A 19,923-nucleotide genomic window follows, 5' to 3' on the forward strand; every position below is an offset into this window, starting at 1 on the left:
AATTCACGCATGCGCATTCTGTTCCGATTGTTGTCATGACAACCATTATCAATGGACGATTTAAATTATTTTTAGGTTAGTTGCATTCTTTTGTAAGTAAATTGTATTTATGTTAGTTATATATTTTTTTGTATATGCTTATAGTTTTAAGTACATCGTTTTTTAAGTAGTTTTTTTTAACCTGTTTTCAATGATTTAAATTATTTTTAGGTTAGTTGCATGCTTTTGTAATTAAATTGTATTTATGTTAGTTATATATATTTTTTGTATATGCTTATAGTTTTAAGTACATCGTTTTTTAAGTAGTTTTTTAAACCTGTTTTCGACCGATTATTTTAAACGATTCATTTTATTTTCTTAGTGTTTGATGCATTTAAAATGAAACATTGTTAATGAATCGATCTGTTCATGATGAATCTGAGAAATTTTTGTTGACAAATTCTTGAGATATTACATAAATTAAGAAAGATATTCTTTAGTGCCCATAAAGTCTAAACACTCAGTGACTCTATTATCAGTAATCATATTATTAAAAAAATGCTTTGTTTCAGTAAAAAATATTATTATATTAATTGCAGATTAATCATTTACACTTTAATGTAAAGCATAAATTCTACGGGAGCTAACAGAAAATGAGAGAGATACAGATTATGTTATGACTGAAGGTCTTTATAATATTATGAGTGAATTGAAATTTGAAATTTTGAAATATTTTAATGAAGAAGCTATTAAAGTAGGAATTACATAAAATATTTGACTATTAAAATTTTAACGAGCATTAAGATTGGCGAACCGGCTGGTCGCCAAAGGCGGCTAGTTAAATAATATTCTAAGAAAATTGATTCAAATGTTACCAACAAAGCAGATAGATGCTTGTATCAATTTAATTTTCGATTCCATTGCATATCTCAGATGAGAAAAGAAAAATTAGAAAGATGCAACAGTTATTTAATAACACAATGAATTAATTTTCTTGTAAAAGAAAATTAATTGTGTGGAATTAATACACATAATGTTAAATTCTTATTTGACATTATGTGTATTAATTCTATTATGGAAAATAATATTAAAATGTGTATTAATTCTATTACTGATTTTAATATTTTCCATAACAGAAATTATCAAAAATATTAAATGCATTCCTCAATCAAATGTAACAAAAGATAATAAAAATAATAAGATAATATTTACATATACAAGCTTGAATTTTACTTCTTTTGAAAAATTCACATTTAATGCTTTACTGAAAATTCACAGATATTTTACTAATAACCTGCTTTAGATGCAAAGAAAATTTTACATTTGGAGTCTTAAAATAATCATTAAAGAATTTATTATTATTATTATTATACAACAACTAACTAATCAGATTACTAAAAGAAAGCATTGCATAAGAATAGTGAACTTGGTTTTAGAAAATGCAACAGTGAAAAAGAATTAAAATACAGGTTTTGAAACACTGAATTCAATAAAATGAAAATCAAAGTTTGAAAAACATGATGGGAAAAAAAAATCCAGTAACTTTTTTTTTTTTTTTTTCTTCTTGTTGTGCAGCAAAATAAATTATTCAACAAAAAAAATTTTTTTTTTTACTTAAAGGTCATAAAACTGACAAAAAGCTTTTAAATTCTACTTAAAATTTTTTTTCCCATCCATAATGTTAAATGTAATTAATGATTTCATTTCGATAATAAATCAGTGACAATGAAACAAGAAAGAAATCCAGAATATATAAGATTTAAACCAATTGCAAAATACAAAAATTAGTATCCGGTTCATCATCTAGTACCACAAAATCAGAGACAGAAAGAGAAATCATCTCCTAAACCCAAAAAATTCAAGTTTGCCAAGCATATTAATTTTAAGTCAGGCCATAAAATTGTTTCAATTTTTCATTTACAAAGCTATACTTCAGCAATTTACTCAATCAGTTTTTGGGTTCCAAATCATTTGAAAAATTATCTTTTTGAAACATGTCTCATTTAAACATATGTATTCCTTTATTATATAAAATTTTAACACCATTTTCAAGATTTTTCTTCTGTCTTTCCAAAATCTATTTTGCAGTTTCAAAAAATACTGCAAACTTTAACTTTGACATTAAATCAACTTGCTAAACACAAGTATTTGAATTTTAAAACTTAATTTTAAACTATCTTCACCTCTCATTTCAAAACAATCAATTATGATTTCAAGTATTCAGCAAATTCTTATAATAAAAAGTTTTATAGAAATAATGAAAAACAATCTCACATAGTAATTGGGATAAAATTCGGTCTAAGTAATAAAGGAAGAAAAAACATTTTTGTCGTGAATGACTGAGATAAATAAATCATCTTTGAAATGCAAAATAAAATTATTTAATCACTTAATTTCCAGAGCTACTATTCAAGATATTTAAAATTTTAATAAAGTATCTAGTATTTCCATAACAAATTCGAAACTACTTCCCGCTTTATCGTTCGGAGTTGAAATGTATAATTCCTGATATTAATCCAGAATTAGAACTAATGCACTTAATAATAATAAAAAGGTTTCGAATTTTTTTTTTAACCAGACAAATACTCCCAGATAATTTAAAAAGTTTTAAAAAATTGACGATAACCGATTTTTTTCCCCCGCCGGAACGGAAATACATGTATGACAAAGTCACATGACGCATATGAATGCGATGCGCAATTGCGCTTGTCTTTTGAAAATGCATTGTCATCAATAGTTCGCATTGGTTTGCCAGGAATAGCTTTCTCCATTATATTTAATCCATTTTGTGGGTTTTTAACTATATATAGGAATTGAAAACTCAAACTAAACTGATAATAAAAGAATCCTCAAAATATCAGAAAAGTTTATACAAACAGATGGTTTGAATATGAGCACTCTTTATAACAGAAGATCAACTACTTAGAATCTCAAGGCTAAAAGGGGACCAGACGGAAGTAATTTAAAAGATTTTATCTCCCTAGTTTCCAAATAAATATGTTAAAAAATATATAAATTCTGCGAATTATGAAATATTAAGATAATATTAACACTTTATATCTAATACAATTGGTATAGTCCGTATATGTCTCATTATGCTCATTTACTTATAAGAATATTAATAACCAACGAGTCAGTATTTCAATAATATTGTATCTAAACATTAATGTTGGATAATCTGAAATAAATTATAAAGAAAAACTAACGCGATTTAACAAAGTAGTAATAGAATAATGACTGACTTACAATAAATCATTAAAATAATAGATTGAAATTTGACATTAAATTTAGGGATTTATTAAAAGATGAGCCTTAATTTGCATATCCAAAGTCTTCCATTGAGGCATTCAAATCCATTTATAGATTAATTATTTAATATATTTTTTATAAAAAGTCATTAACCTTAGAAAGAGAAAAATAATCTAATCTATGTAAACAGTTAAAGATCGAGGCTAATTAACGATTTTTTTAGTAGTTTCGACAGCAAAACCTAGAGTTACAATACAAAGTGAAAAAACATAACAGAAATTAGAACTTACTTGAGGAACCATGTTTTTAAAGGACTCCATAATTTTGGAACTTTTGGCTTCTTGATAGTAGGAAAAGACACCAGTAACTATGACCACAACAGATAATACAATACCTAAATAAAGCTGTAAAAATAGAAGACAAGATTTAAAACAAATACATGAAACTATGATGCATATATATACAATATTATGTCTATAATATTTAAAATACAAACAAGACGTTCCGTAAGGTACAAGATTATCGACATCCTTCAGAAATCATGTAAATGTTCAAGAATGTAAAGCCTAGTAATCGGAATAGAAATTAAATCGGGCCAGTTCATATCTGATAATATGGTAATTTAAGAATTCGTACATCTGGAGGCCTTTGCAGAAAACAGATCAGTCGCACTTCATTGTTTTGGATTAAAAATTTACGAACTAATTTAAAATGAACTCCATTTGAATAAGCATAGTTCGTGGAGACAATGAAATTTCATAAGTTGAAACAGCTGTAATATATTGACGGGAAGGCCAAGTTGGCGCGCTGACGAAAAAATGAAAATAACAATGTATGCAAGAAGATAAATCAAAATTTACACGCGCTTTATTTTGGAATAGAAACAAACAACGGGTTGAATAAATATGCCATTTCTCAACAATTTCCCTATCTTTGCGATAATAAATATCCGCCTTGATCTGACTTATCCAAATAGGGTATAAAACAGATGATGGGTAGAATGGGGAAGAACCATCCTTTTTAGCATGCCAGTGGCCCGCAGGATCAACCCCGAGGTATAGATGACACATACGACTGTCCAATGAAAAATGCGAAAGGACCTCCAGTGTCATTTCATTTAATGCAGGTTATAGGTACATGCGTGCAACCAGTATGACATTAGTAGACACAGGTAGTAGACCTGATATAGGTAGTAAACACAGCCTCGTTTTTGACATCTGCTTGACTCTCACAAGTGGTTAGAAATAGTGGTACAAAGGTGCGATCAATCCACTTAATTTGGAGAAGGCTCAACTACATCTGTATTTCCAAGGAGGATGAAGAATAAGTTAAGAATCAAATTAACACCAAAGGCAAAAGATATAATTGGTCTCGACGAGTCAAAAGTTAGAGAACGCTCATCTGCTTTTGCGATACATTTAGTCTAACGGTCAACAAGCTTGTGCATTTCTCTATGAGAAATAGGTTCGGGCTTGGGATGTGAACCATTGGTTTGCAAGTCCGGTCCGGAAGAGAAGCGATGTCCGCAAAACGCATCTTTGATTCCAAAATATGTCTGGTAAAGAACTATCTTTGTATAGCTTTGAGACCGATCGATTAAATTCGTCTTCTGTCATATGTGTATCAACCAGAAGAGCCGAATGATAATTTATTGTTCTTTCTTTATGAATACATCTACAGATGCGACTAAGCTTATTTTCCAATAGAACAAAGATAAATGGTGCTAATACAAATAAACTTTCTTTGCGTGATGATAGCAATATTACGAATCTTTGTAAGAAAATTTGTTATTATAATTCTTTTTCTGGATACAGTGGAGAACATTTTGCACTTATCTGCGACCTACAAACAAGTTTAATCTGCAATTTAAGCCCGAAGTAGCGCAAGTTACTTCAAACACAAGAGTTAACAATCATACCAAGTTAACATGAAAAATAAAGCTCAAAATAATTTTGTTCACTTGCTTGTTATAAACCTCTGAGCTCGTCTTTGGTAATATAAAATTTCAGACATTTTTTGAATTTTGTTTTTTTATTTTTTTAAAATTTATTTTAATTTAATAAAAATATAAGGGCAATTGGCGCAATATAACCATCATTTTGGCTCTTGCGCCATATCAAATGCAATAAATGCATGTGTATCCCATTCAATAAAGCTTAAGATTGATTGTCGGTTCCTCGCCACATACGTCAAAATTGTACTAATAGTCCAAAAACTTGCCAAAAGTTAAATGAGTACTAGAAATGGTAACAAACGGGTTTTAGAGTTGAAAAAATTTTCACTATTACATTTGGCAAGAAATCACCCCAAAATAATACAAATGTAGGTACCTTACATTAATTTTAACTCTAGCCTCCTATTTTTCTTTCGACTTAGAGTAAATCTCTTACTAGAATAAAGATGCGTAGAATTTTAAGCTGGCTTGCCAGACAAGGACGTTCGGTATTCAAGAAAACACCTCACAATGCATTTCATAGAAAATTGATTTGTTAAGTCAGATTCTTAAAGAGAGTTAAGTTCTTAAAGAGTGTCAAAATATTTTGGAATTTCACTAGCATGACCAGGCGGAGAGGAATTTAGCATAAGGCATACTCACATTATCATCTGGGACCTCCTCGAAGGTGGTTGCTTGGATGGAGTAAGCAATGAAACAGAGGACGGCACCGATCCAAAGTAGGAGGGCGAACCCACCGAACAAGTTTTTGCAGAACTTTACCCACTCGGGGGTCTTTTTCGGAGGAGTCAAGGCATTAGGTCCATCTCTAGCGAATACCTCCTTTGCCTTTTCCGTCGTCATACCCTGCATAAATATACATAGCATAAGAATACTGAAAACAAAACGAAAGTTGTGTAAAAATGTTCTAGCATCACAAAACACATGTACTTATAATACTGGAAATTTAATCCCACGTCTTTTTCAAGGACATACTCGAAAAATATAAACTATGAAAAATATATCTCTTGACATATCAAGTTTATACTTAAAATCTGAACTACAGACTTTAAAATGGCCTATGATAGCGATGCTAAAGAAATTGTAAGGTGTCCGTAAAATAACCTTACCTTTTTTTGAGACATCTGCAATTAAATCTATCGAACGGCATGGAAATAAATTTTTTTTAAAGACTATAGAAGGTCTGGGTTAGTTAGTTATATTATATTAACGTCCCGTTTTAAAGCAACACTAGGGTTATTCTGGGACGGACCTCGTAATTTTGAATCGTGGTCAGATTAAGAGGACGAAATCTGAAGTGACAACCTCCTCTCCAAACTTCCACACCATACCAGAGAGAAGACGTTTGACCCCGACGGATTTCACATTCGCCAGACGCGCTTATACGGCGGTTCTTCAATTTAATCGGGTCTCAAACCAAAAAGCCCACCAGTTCCGCAGTCGAGACCTTACCACCAGGCCACCGCAGCCCCACAGAAGGTATGGGAAGCGGTGGTATAACAAGGGTACGAGATTTCCGTAGTGTAATGTTATTTCCCCACGCCTAATCATCATTATAAGTTTAGCAAACGTAAATGGTGTCCCGATACAAGCATTTTTTTCACCATATCCTAATATTTTTCATTCAAAACTCGCATAAATACTTTAATATTTTGTCTTCAAGATGCCCCTTAAGACTGTCACCCGGAGCATCTATAGTCCTCTTGTCCATCGAGAACTACGCCACTGATAGGAATATGAATTCGACAAAAGAAATTTTGTAAAAATGCCGCCAATAGGATAGTTCTGATAGTTTCAGAGGGAAACTGAAACAATTATAATGAATGCAAATTTTCCTTAAAATTCGAGTGATAAAATTGCAGAAATGACATATGGTATGAAACTTACAAAAAAATCTTTTATTAATCACCATTCCCTATTAACACAAAATACCAAAAACATTGTTATGATATCTTCACAATATTGGCCAGTATTTGAAATATTGTGCAACATCATGTAAATATCATATCTTATGTTAATAGGGTTAGGAGGCAAAATTTTCAGTGACTTTGTGCGAGATATTGCATTGGGAATTTTTGGTACAGATCTTTTTCTAACCAGAATTTCTCTCTCCGTATTCTCCGTAGGCGGCGTATATGTCATTTCCGTTGATTTCATTCTGTTGATTAGTTATAGCTGCAGATACCGCTCAACAGGAAAGGTTATTTTGAAGCTTGCTTATTTTTAAGGTCTCCATATTTACTTGGCGACTTTCAGAATACCCAAGATCGCCAATCTCCATTATTTATATGATGCCAAGAATTCACCAAGATGGTTGATGAGGGTTTGTATTTTTAAGGGGGGGGTGACAATTTTTGCAGGGGTCGTAAAATAAACTGTTATTTTATAGCCGCTCTATATTAAACTAAAAATATCAAGGACAAAGAAATTTTGGCTTTGAGTAATAATGAAAACACAATTCAATGTAGTTTTGTGCAACAGTTAAATTCTTGGAACATAACAGAAAATTAAATTTGTAAGGATTTCATTTTGGTTATATTAACATCCCGTTTTAAGGCAACAATACGGCTATTTTGGGACGATCTCGCAATTTTGAACTGCGATAAGACGTTTGGCCACGACGGTTTTAAAGTGCACCAGATCCGCTTACAAGACGGTTCTTCGGTGGAATCAGCCGATTCCAGTGAACAAAAATCGTAAAAAGAGGCAGTTAGCATCGCGGTCATACCATTCATCAACTCAAAACGAGAGTTCTCCTCTCAACTAAGTAAATCTAAAGAATAGTACTAGATTAATAATTTAAATGTTATCGACATTGAGCGGTTTAGAGAAAACTATAGAGTTATTAGATTGAGACGTGTGAATAAAAAGAACCTATCACATACTTTAAGGAAACATTTCATTTACATAACATTTCTTATAACTTGAAATTTTTCTGGTACGGTTAGAAATAAAGTATCTTTCATTGTAGAGAAATTAGACTAAATGTCCCATTCTACTTCAAAACTATTATTGATTTATTAATTGTGGCAGCTTAATTGGTAGAAAAGGAATTCGTAAGATGATTTTATAAAATTAAACCCTAAGAGTTTCCCATATGAGAAATACATCCGCTTGAGTATGCTAGATTTATTTAGTTTATTTCCCTGTAAAGCTACATAAAAGCTAAATTTTGATGAATTATGTAATTTTGCAACCATGGTTTTATTGCGAAGGTTCAAATACTATTTAAAACTAATAAAACTGGTCACAATTTTTTTTCCGCTTCAGAAAGGAAATATACAAATTTTCAATGAATTTGTCTGTTAATGTTGAAAATGGCAATGGAAACTTTGAATTAGTTCTATAAATTATATACATGATGTAACATGGGCTGCATGCAGCGTTGGAATCGCCAATATGTTATTTTAATTATGAAAAACATAATACAAACAAATCTGTTAATGGCACAATAAAATCTGCAAATTAATTGAATGTATGGAATTTCTTTATTGTCCCGTTTCTATGACTTTATAAGTGTTTCATGCATTACATTCCAGCCGCAGCATGTTGACCTTGATGATTCTATATCTTTTACAGTACATTTGTAAAAATTAAGATCAAAACGGTTCCTATTATAGCTATTATATATGTAAGCTGACAGAAAATATTTTGATAAAAAATATTTTTGCTAACTTTCAGTAATAATCAGAATTCATCGAATATTTTTCGATTAATGCATACAAGTAGCCAACATAGTAAAATCCCACAGATGTCATAGACGTGGAAAAGATCAATCGTTCTAATTCCAACAAGAATATAAGAAAAACGATTCCACTTGATAATGCCCACGACCTTGCAAGTCGAAGCACAGTAATATACCATCCTTAAATCTTCAGTATTCCTCCCACCCTGCTGCCATTGGGCAATTTTCTTTTAAGTTACAGTTACAGCATCATGAATCATAAAATGAAGAACGACTTCCACGAAGTTGAGAGAAGAATCCAAGGGAAAAAAGTCTTATTAATTGGTTCAACAGAATAAATAAATCGGTTCCACATTAAGATGATTTTAATGAAGGACCAGAAAAAGGCAGAAGAATCTTTAGGTTTAGTTTTTTTGAAGAGATGCCACGTTCACTGTAAGTCGATCGAAAGGAAAATCGCATTTGATTTACCATTAATAATCTTTAGATTAAAATAAAATGTGGCGAACAGCAACAAAATTTTGTCATGGATTTCTATATTTTATTAAGTAGCTAGCGTTCTTCTTTAAACTTTCAAGTTTACTTGAAATATGGCATTCGGCGTTAATTTTGTATAATAGAGAAGGAAACTATTGTGTCCTTCTGAAAGATTAAATTGAACATCTGGACTATTTATAATCTTTGTCTCATTTAACATTCTAGAGTTGGCAACATTGGCATTATTATTGTAGAACTTTCATCGAATGATCAAATATAGTGATGTATCAATTCTTAATTATGTCTAAAGTATATATGGAACTATCAGCAAATAATATTATAAATCTGCGAGCTAAATGTTATAATAAATAGATGTTTATAAAGTTCTGGCCGATTATCTATCAAAAATACGTCAAAGTCGCATCAAATTCACAACAGAGATTAAAGATTCATTTCATATTTCTGACCAATTACGTTTAAAAATTTGATAAATATAAACAATTTTGGTATCAAAAATATTTAATGAATCTTTGGTAAGTTAGTGTTTTTGAGTAGTTGCAGTCACAGACTGACAGATAGTTCAATTAGATGATGGATCTAGTTCAAAATTTGATTCAATTCTATAATCCCGGTGATAAAACTATACGCCAATTTCGTCCATCTTGCTTGTTGTGGTTTTGAGCTACTGTGTTCACAGGCAGATGTAAGAACGAAAAGAATTCAATTGACAGATTTCAATAAAAATTTTATTCCTAAAATGCAAACTCCTGTCAAGACTACAGCATATCAAATTTAATTTGTCTAAATTGCCATGTTTTTTTAATTATTGAAATCACAAATTCATAGATATAATTCCATAAATGTGTTTTTTGGACTTCAGATGATATAAAATGTCAAGCTTCGTCAAAATCTCTAAAGCTAAATGTTAACGACAGTTAAAAATTTTCTATTTATTTTTTGCGTTTACTAGAAAATTACATAACTTATTCTTCATCAAAGACTTTTGATATATTACATAAAAAGTACTGAAAGAAACTACTGGTGGATGATTTCCAAGGGAAAATAGTCATTAATTTCTAATTATATAACTCTTCATAGGGCTGACCTTCAGATAAAAACTATTGAAAGATTTTTTCGTTAATATATATCACCTAATGGCCAAATTAATTCTTAACGAACCATTAACTTACACTAGATATTGTTTGCTAGAATGAAAACGGTTAGTAAAAATAAAAAATTACACTGGCATTAACCATTAATTAAATGCAAATGAGAATTAAATTAGAACTTATTAGCTTTTGCAAAGCAGCAATAGAAGAATTGATTTAACAGAATATAAAAACCAAGCCTTTAAAAAAAATACAATTTGTTCTATATTTCTTCGTATGGCGGTGATTTGCTACATGAAAGGACCAGGAGAATTATTTGAGATTGACCTTCTAATTTTGAATGGCGGTCAAATGATGATGGATAAACCAACACCTCTCATCAAGTTCCCATACCATTCTAAAATAAAAAAAATTGACCCATGTCGTCAAATAGAGAAAGCACGAAGCTATTACAGACTGTAAAACCAAGTGATTTACAGCAAATGACAAAGTTCCATTATCGGCATATTTATCTTTAAAAAGAAAGTATTCCTAAATCTTCAGAAGTCTGATAACAGTAAAAAAAATTTTTTTAAGATGTTTTTCTTTATAATAAAATATTTAATATTTCCTTTCATAGATTAAAAAATTCCATTCGATAAGAAAAAAGTTCAACTGCATTTAAAACTATGTAAGTTGCCAAAGAACCAAACAGATAATGTACATTAATTCATTTTAAATTTCTTTTGGAAGTTCCAAATGTCAATTCATTGTTTGTTTGAAAAACTTAAGCAAAATAATAAAAAGAGGGCATTTTAGAAGTTTTCCAACGTCCCAGAAGTCCGCCAGTGCCATTAATCCTAGGAATATTGGACAGAATCCAAAAACTAAAAATGTAAACGCCAGACGATTTTGATTCTTAAAAGCTTTTACGCTTATCTGGCAACTACTGTTCAAGGAGAGGATTAATACGCGATTCAATCGTTTGTAAAGAAAAAAGTAAATTTATTACACAGCAGCTATAAAATGTCAAAATCAAAATGGTTTGTTAATTACAATTCAAATTTACCTTTAATAGTTTTAAACTTATGAAATATTTTCTTCATCAATATGGTACGTGAACTAAGAACTTATTCCATCATTATTTTAATGAATGTTTTTCGTCTCCAGTTGTTTTTCTGCTGTTGACAAATTATGTAAATTATAATCCATGTAGGTTTTATTTGAGTCGAGTTTTTGATTTAAAGCGAATAAAGCGCATATTTAATAGCAGGAATAAGACCAAAATAACTACAAAAGCATTTTAATGTGGATTCCACATCTAAAGACAAACAAACATCTTCGAAAATGAAAATAATGGCACAGGAAAATATATATTTAAATCTCAAGATTTACGAGAGAAATTATCATAAAATGTCCGTGCTGAGTTTGGTCAAAATAATCACTTAAACGTTCGATCAGATTTAAAAGACTGCCCATATACGAATGTCCGCTTCGACATAAGGTAATTTTTTTTGATTTTTATTTTCTTACAAATGAAAGATACATTTTTGGAATTATGTCTGTCCATCTGCCTGTGAACACAATAACTCAAAAATATTGAGAAAATCGGATGAAATTTGTTATGTGGATTTTGCAACAAATTTATCGATTGCTACCAAATTTTGTACGAAATCCCTTCTTAGAAAGTCTGACTGTCTGAGCAGAGGAGAACACGATAACTGGCAAAATGTAAAGAGCTGGACGATTAAAATTTAATGCGATTATGTAGCATTTAAAGCTAAATTTATACTCAGTTTTGAATTTAATCCGACAAGGGGGTGATTGTCTGAAGAACTGCACTTTCGTATGCATATAAAAGTGGTAACTCAAAATGTATAGACTTGAGTGAAATTTAGCATGTGATCTTGTGACTGCAGTTAAGTTATATGCCAAATTTTAATTTCAATAATTTGGAAAAAAAGATATTCAAAATCAAGTTCGAATTTCGAAGAACTTGAGCATTAACCATATGAAGATGATTATTCACCAAAAGATGGCGAGCTAATAGGTTCTTTCGGAACTATTGCACGCTAATGGTATGCAGTTAATACTCAAGCACATAATATTCATACGCAGGAATCTGGAAATAAAAATCTAAGTTAAAGATTTTAGGCAAAAGTTTCACGGCCTAACAATCAATGATTACAATTTTATGAGGGGGAAGGGGGGGAGGTCACAATAATCACAATTTTAAGAGAGCGGGAGAGGGTAATACCTTTAATGTAGGCGAGAAAAGTTCGAAGAGACTCAGGTTCTTATGTTTGCATTTCATTTTGTAGCAAAATGGGCGTCAGTTTTGGACGGATTTAGTAATTTTTATTAGCGTTAAGAATGAAATTTGAGGAGAGCATTTGGCATCAACAGATTCACAGAGCATTAGACTTGTTTACTCGGCAGCGTTCGGTGGAATCGGTTTCGAATCTGGAATTCATCCGTCCTAAATCCAGCACCTTACAACCATTAGACCACCGCCATCTTATAATTGGAGATCACTTAGAATGGTTTTATTAAGCTAGATGGCGAAGATGCTACCTTATATACCCGCTAAACTTCAAACTTTAATTCCAATACTGGAAAAACAGCGTAGTTGCAGATATAAATTGCCATATCGAAACTCCAAGATGGATAGTAAATATCATAAGATGATCATAGTCATGACTTTTTTTTAAAAATTCAAGACGTTGAGTATATTTTTCGGAGCCTGCATGAGCAGGGTTGCCAGAAAATTCTTCAACAAAACCTTGTTATTTCAGTGAAGGATTATTAGTCTCTCTGATCTAGGCGCTGTAGCAACATAAATAGTAAATAGTTTTGTAGCTTAATAAAATAGCACTGTTCAAAATGACACATGAAAAAAAAAGAACTAAATAAAACTCGTATAATGGGTATATGCCAAGCTGAACAAAAAATCCTGGAAAAGCTGTCTTCACCACTGCGCACAATCCCCTGAGAGGAGTAAAATCGTTCAAAAGTAATAGTGACAGGTCCTTGAAGAGAATAGCAATAACTCTCATTCGTCTAAGTTTCTGTGGTTTTTGAACAATATTTATAGACAGACATAATTCCAGAAATAGTTTTTATGAACTCGGGTAGATCTAAAACGTGGCGATACATAAAATATCTAACACGAATTTTTTTTTTCCGTTATAATAATTTTTCTTTGTATACTTTGGATATAAAAAAGTAAAAATTTCAATAATCTTGGCAGCAAATAAAAGTTCTATACAAAATATTGAAAAAAATAATACTTACCCGATCGGGATTTGTACATAACCTTTGATAGAGGTCACGAAGTGGAATGATATGTTCGTCCTATAAAAGTAAAAAAACGAATTCAGACACAAGGAATTATATTCCACCAATCAATCTAATGCAAAATTAAGGAAGAACACAAAAAGTCGACATACTTAAAAATGTAGCAAAAAAAGTAAAATGGTTCTAACAATTATTTTCAATTAGTTAGTTTATTCAAAAACAATACAAAATACTGTAATAGCTACATACAGTTACAATCAATTATTAAAAATAAAATAATTTTTAAATTACAATAAAATGAATATTAAAAATGAAAAACCACGCGTTTATTCATGTATTAAACAAGATAATTTTTATAAGAAAATATTGTCGTCAAAAAAAATCGTAAAAGCACGATGCTATAATAAAAAATATTCAAAGTAAATAGAAAATTTTAATCACATTTTAATATAAAAGATTATTTTAAAAGTAGAAGTGGATTTTAAATATTTTATTTCTAATTAATGACAATAGATGGAGACGCAATCGATACATCACCGGAGAAAGGAAAGTTCAAAATTTTATTCAATGTATTCAGATAAACTAGGTAAAAGTGGCGAAGTTATTTTTTCATGTGAAACTAACGATACCCTAGGAAAACTTGTTCTATTTTTACATTGCACCGTGCATTTCGCTGTAAATTTAGCAAAGTTTAATAGAGCTGGTCGCGTTCCTGTGCCAGATGAAAATGTTGAGTGTATTCGAGCTGCTTTCGATATGTAACTTTATCAAATCTACAGAGAATGCTTGGATATTGGAATTAATGGCATGGCATGTGCTTAAAATCTATGACTGCCATTCTTCAAAATCTACAAGATCGAATTATTGCAGCAGCGAATTCAACATCCAGAAACCAGTTACATTACGTGTGGCAAGAGATGGTTGCCGTATAACAAATAGAACTTATGAGTAGAATAAAATTTTTGAACTTTCCTCTATCCAGTACCTTTTGCGTTATCTACTGCCATTCATTAGATAAAAATATTTTAAATCTGCTACATATTTTGAATAATTTACTTTTAATTTTTTTAAACCCCATTTTTTTTTCTTTTTTTTTTTTTTTTGCTTTTCTTGAATATTTGGGATTTCTTACAGTAATTTTCAATGAATATTTGGGATTTCTTACAGTAATTTTCAATGAATATTTGGGATTTCTTACAGTAATTTTCAATGAATATTTGGGATTTCTTACAGTAATTTTCAATGAATATTTGGGATTTCTTACAGTAATTTTCAATGAATATTTGGGATTTCTAACAGTAATTTTCAATGAATATTTGGGATTTCTAACAGTAATTTTCAATGAATATTTGGGAGTTCTAACAGTAATTTTCAATGAATAATTAGGAGTTCTTACAATACATTTCAGTTCTTACAGTACTTTTTACAGTACTTGGGCTTTAAGATATATAATAATTTCTTATTAAAATATTATAAACATTAAAATTTCTTTTAACTCGCTAATAGATGGCTCTATTCATATAGTATCAAAATTGAATTAACTGGTAATTAGCACCTGAATACATTAAAATAGCATATTGTTACAAAGAACAAATAACTGCGAAAAATTTCGAAATTTAGAACATTCGAAAACAAATGAAAAATAGACTATGTAATAATTGCTTTACTCTTTCTCAATGGATAATAAATGGCGATGCCTAGTTAGGTAGCATCTCGTAGTGCATTGCGATTGTAAACAATAGGAACACATGCTGTTCTGTTAAGGTACGCACGCATTAATGTATTGTGTTTTGTATTTGTTTTGTGTGAAATGTGATCATTAAAGAAATATTTCCAAAAACTTGGGTCCTTTTGCTTCCACTGCACGGATCATAATGATCTTCATTCCACCACAACTAAAAATTCAATTTTTTCAAGCACGAGGGAAGTCACATTAAATAAAAGATTGTTATCAGAAAAAGAAAGGGAATCTTACCATTTGGACCTCCTGCTTGAGGTCATCCAAGTCGGGTTTCCCCTTCTTGACCGACTTGGCCTTCCCATCCTGCACCATCTTGGCTCTTTCTCTACAAGATGTTTACACTCCTGTTCAAAGAAACAAAATATCGTCAATTAGAAATCTGTCTTAATGCTAATATAAATTTCCAAAATAATAATAATAATAATAATATATAAAAAAATTAAAAAAAAACATACCTATATCAATAAAATTTATGTTAACTAAATTTATTGTTTAGTACAGAAATCAAAACGATTAAATATACTTTCATTAAATTTTGCCTATAAATTCCATGAAACGCATGAAAAGACCATTGGAAGCTTCATTAAAATTTATTAGCTAATCTTTTACCATTTAAAAATTATTATGCACGTATAGCTGATTGTAAACGAAAGCAACATGATGGCGCCCAATATTTGTTAGCTAAAATAAATTTAAAATAACCAAAAGCGGAAAAGAGGAATGTTTAAGGTTTATTTTATCTTAGTGCTATAGAAAAATGTTTACCTAGAAAATTATTCTGAGTTTTCTTGTTACTTAAGATTTCACTGAAACACTATGGATTAAAAAAAAAATCGAATAACCCACCGATTCTAATTATAAATGTCAGAATGAGAAATTTCATTGTATTTTTAGACTTTTTTAAAAACTGAAAACTTTAATTTATTTAAGTCCTTTAATCAAAACAATAAAACGTAATAATAACGTAAATGTGATTTTTTCAAATCAAACATCAACGTAATTTCTATGTAAAAATCTAGACTTTTTTTACTTGACTTATTACTTATTGACGGGCTGTTATCCTATTAAAATCTCAGCTCCGACTGCCACAGATGAACTAAAGAAACTTATAAAAGATATGTGCTTCGGCAAAGTGCTTAAGAAACATTATTTACTGTACATTTTTGATGTAAATATATGACATCATAAATTTTATTTCCTAGCAATTGGATTTTCTTCTATTCATAATATCAATGAACACCCAAATCAAAACTAATCGAACAGAAAGAGTGATCTACTAGCAGAAGAAATGAAATACCGCATAAAAAAATGCAGAGCAAATATTAGCAATAACCTATAATTTGGGCCACGAAGTGAGTATATAATGAATAAGCATAAATATTTTTTAGGTTTATTTGCACACTCACAATTCGAACTTTTAAAAAAGCTTTCTTGGTTCCTAGACGCCAAAACAAAAACTGGAACTTCGCATCCCGTAATGAAGCAGAACAAAAGGGCAGGGATATCTCTAACCCTGCCTAGCATTACAGACGGCAGTGAACAATTTCCAATAGAAGTTAAAATTTTTAAAAAAATCAGTTTCTGATTTTTGTAACATTTAATTTTTAAAAAATTGAGATATTTCTACAAATGTCCTTTTTCAGCATTGGTTTTTAATTGCACAAATATGAACGGCAATCGATTTTTTTCGAGCTTTTAGATCTACTTGGGAAGGCAGGTGCACATAAACAGCATCAAACGATTTAATAATAGTTCATTTGTCAACATACTGTTTATTTATTTCCTTGTTTATTCGGCTTTTGTACTTTAACGAAGCCTCACAAGAACGAACATTGTGGTTGATTCAACCACGTTCCGCACAGACTTCCACACTTGATAGGGACTGTTAATAAATTACATAGTGCAAAGTGAGATTTTGAGACAGAAAAAACTTAGGTAAAGAGTAACATCCATTCACGATTTATTAGCTAATGAATTTCATTCTACTTCAACACTTCCAGTCATGCATTTCTTTGTAAATAAAAAAAATAATGAATCTCATGGTTGGAATTAAATTTATAGGGTAATACCATATTTATAGTTTCTTTAGTTCAAAAACGTTATTCTTAGTTTATTCTTTAGTTCAAAAACGTTCAAAATTTTTCGTTGTAGGAATAAAACTTAGACAAAGAACGAAACTGATTTATAGAAATAGAAGTGAAATTTAAAAAAGTATAAAACTCCAAGCTATAGAATAGTTTTCACATTTTGCTCAGAAACAGAACAAAGCAAAAGGAACATCTTAATTAAAGTTTCATAATTATTCTTTTTATTAATTTAAAATCCTTGTTTTCATTTACAGAACAAATTCTTAATATTTACAATTCCTATTGAATGAAAAATTTAGATATTTTGAATCTCTCCGAGTTACTATTTTTAATACTTGGATATATTTTGGGTCATTCTTCAAACATTATTAATTACAATTGAAAAATGAATCTGGTTTTTTTTAAATCGTTTGGCGACGATAAAACAAACATGATGTAACTGATATCCTCGTTTTCATGAAAAATTAAATTCTAAATGTTAAGATAATTTTGTGTATTATGTTTTACATGAAAAATGTTTTCATCGCGAACAACATCCTGCACATATCAGCTAGAAACTTAATAATCTTCAAATGGAATTTGTTTACAAAAAAAATTCTTAGAAAAGGAATCAAATATTTATTCTACTTCTAGAATAAACTAATTCGTTTTGTTTTAATTGAGTACACCATTCTTTCACAATAAATAAAAATACATATCCCAAATTTCGAACACTAAAATAATTTAATTGCCTTCTGCCACAAAAAAAAAAAAAAGACTTATCGGATGTCAATACATGTGCTATTTCTGATGAAATGTCGGCAATTAACTTCAGAAAAAAATAGCCAGATGAAATAAACAATATCTGATCAAATACAACGCGATCTCAAAATACAGTTATCGGCATCTTAATGGCCTAATGAGGATTAACAAAGATAGCGAAATAATAAACACTGAAGATAAATCTATTTATTCATTAAAGCACAAAAACAAGACTGCTCATCTTGCTTTTAATGAAATATTTGAAACTCTTTTTCAAGTTACAATCTTCAATATAGAGGGAGTATTTGGAAGAGTTTGATTTTTTCGTCATTGAAATTGTAAATGACATATGATATATTTTTGTGTAAGAAAATTTGATAAAATACTCAAAACAGTAACATCTGATAAAATTTTCGTATTTGAACAAGAAATATTTTGTCATCAAATAGACGATTTTTTTTATTTTTTATTTTTGCAAGACGAATTAGGATATCCTATCTTAAGAATTTCTTGCATTTTAAAACGTTATTTTAATGCACAGGAAAGATATTTTTCTTTAGCGTTGCCATTCCTATTGAATAAAAATATTCGATATCTTGTATCATTTGAATTATTTGCTTTCGATTTGCGTCTGGCAATGTCCCATTTAATTTTATGAAAAAATGCGTGGGAAAATAAGCTTTCAGCGATTTTTAAAAATCGTTTGGTGCAAATATTATTCCAACAAAAAAAGTAACATATCAGATGGTAAGAGAATTTCATGTATTATAATATTTTATACATGTTATAATATTTATTTAAATTTTAAATAATTTATAATGCATTTACGTAGAAGTTGTTACGGCAAGTTTATTATGTCGCCATTCCGCGGATTTCTGATATTAAAAATTTTTATTTTCTCGCCTATGACATCCATACCAAGCACCCATCAACAACTGATATATTAAGCAATAGCATGTATTTACTAAAAGCACTTCAAACTTTACACACATGTTTTAAGTTTTAAAATGAAACAAGAAATGTTTTAGTATAAATTTCGTGACAATGAATTAAATACTTAATTTTTTATCAATTAAAAATGAAAATATTTTTAACCTGAGAAACAGTGCATTTAAGCGAGTATAAAATAGGTATTATTTTAATTAAGGGTTATTTGAAATCAGAATTTTCGAATCTTTCAATGATTTGTTTTTATATAATTCCGGAATGATTTCAAAATTATTAAAGATAGTTTCTTCACTTATATTCAACTTGTAAGAAATTAGAAAGAATTCCAAAACCACCTGTTTGTATTCCACATAAATGTACTTTTTTTTTTTGTTCAATCCAGACAAAATTATTTCAGAATACATTTTTTTCCCCAGTTAAATGGAGCCTTTTGAAAACTAGGCACGTACTGAAAACGACACTTCGTCTGGCATTCGAAATCCAACGAACTTGATTAGAAACTAGATAAAACATTCGCTGGTCTCCAGATATTTTGCAACGAATGAGGTAATTGTTGTTGCACGAGAATGACATTCTGAAAATGGCGATAGTTAGAATTTTAATTATACAAATATTTCAATATCTGGGAAACTGATAAGTAATACGAAATACCATATTAAGCAATGAGAAAATTTAGA

General features: G+C 29.9%; 1 protein-coding gene across 3 annotated transcripts in view; it reads right to left on the reverse strand.

Moving 5' to 3' along the window:
• The window catches only part of LOC129957198 (sodium/potassium-transporting ATPase subunit alpha-like), a 172,303-nt gene that overhangs the window by 26,750 nt on the left and 125,630 nt on the right, over positions 1-19,923 (reverse strand). For all 3 annotated transcript variants that reach the window (XM_056069401.1, XM_056069400.1, XM_056069402.1), the window contains exons 2-5: positions 15,705-15,814; positions 13,727-13,786; positions 5,825-6,028; positions 3,519-3,632 (exon numbers count right to left, since the gene is read on the reverse strand). In XM_056069401.1, the coding sequence (XP_055925376.1) occupies positions 3,519-3,632; positions 5,825-6,028; positions 13,727-13,786; positions 15,705-15,782 (456 nt within the window). In that variant the 5' untranslated portion in view covers positions 15,783-15,814. The remainder of the gene's footprint in view (positions 1-3,518; positions 3,633-5,824; positions 6,029-13,726; positions 13,787-15,704; positions 15,815-19,923) is intronic.

The sequence above is a fragment of the Argiope bruennichi genome, chromosome 11, assembly GCF_947563725.1.
Source record: "Argiope bruennichi chromosome 11, qqArgBrue1.1, whole genome shotgun sequence".
Lineage (NCBI taxonomy): Eukaryota > Metazoa > Arthropoda > Arachnida > Araneae > Araneidae > Argiope > Argiope bruennichi.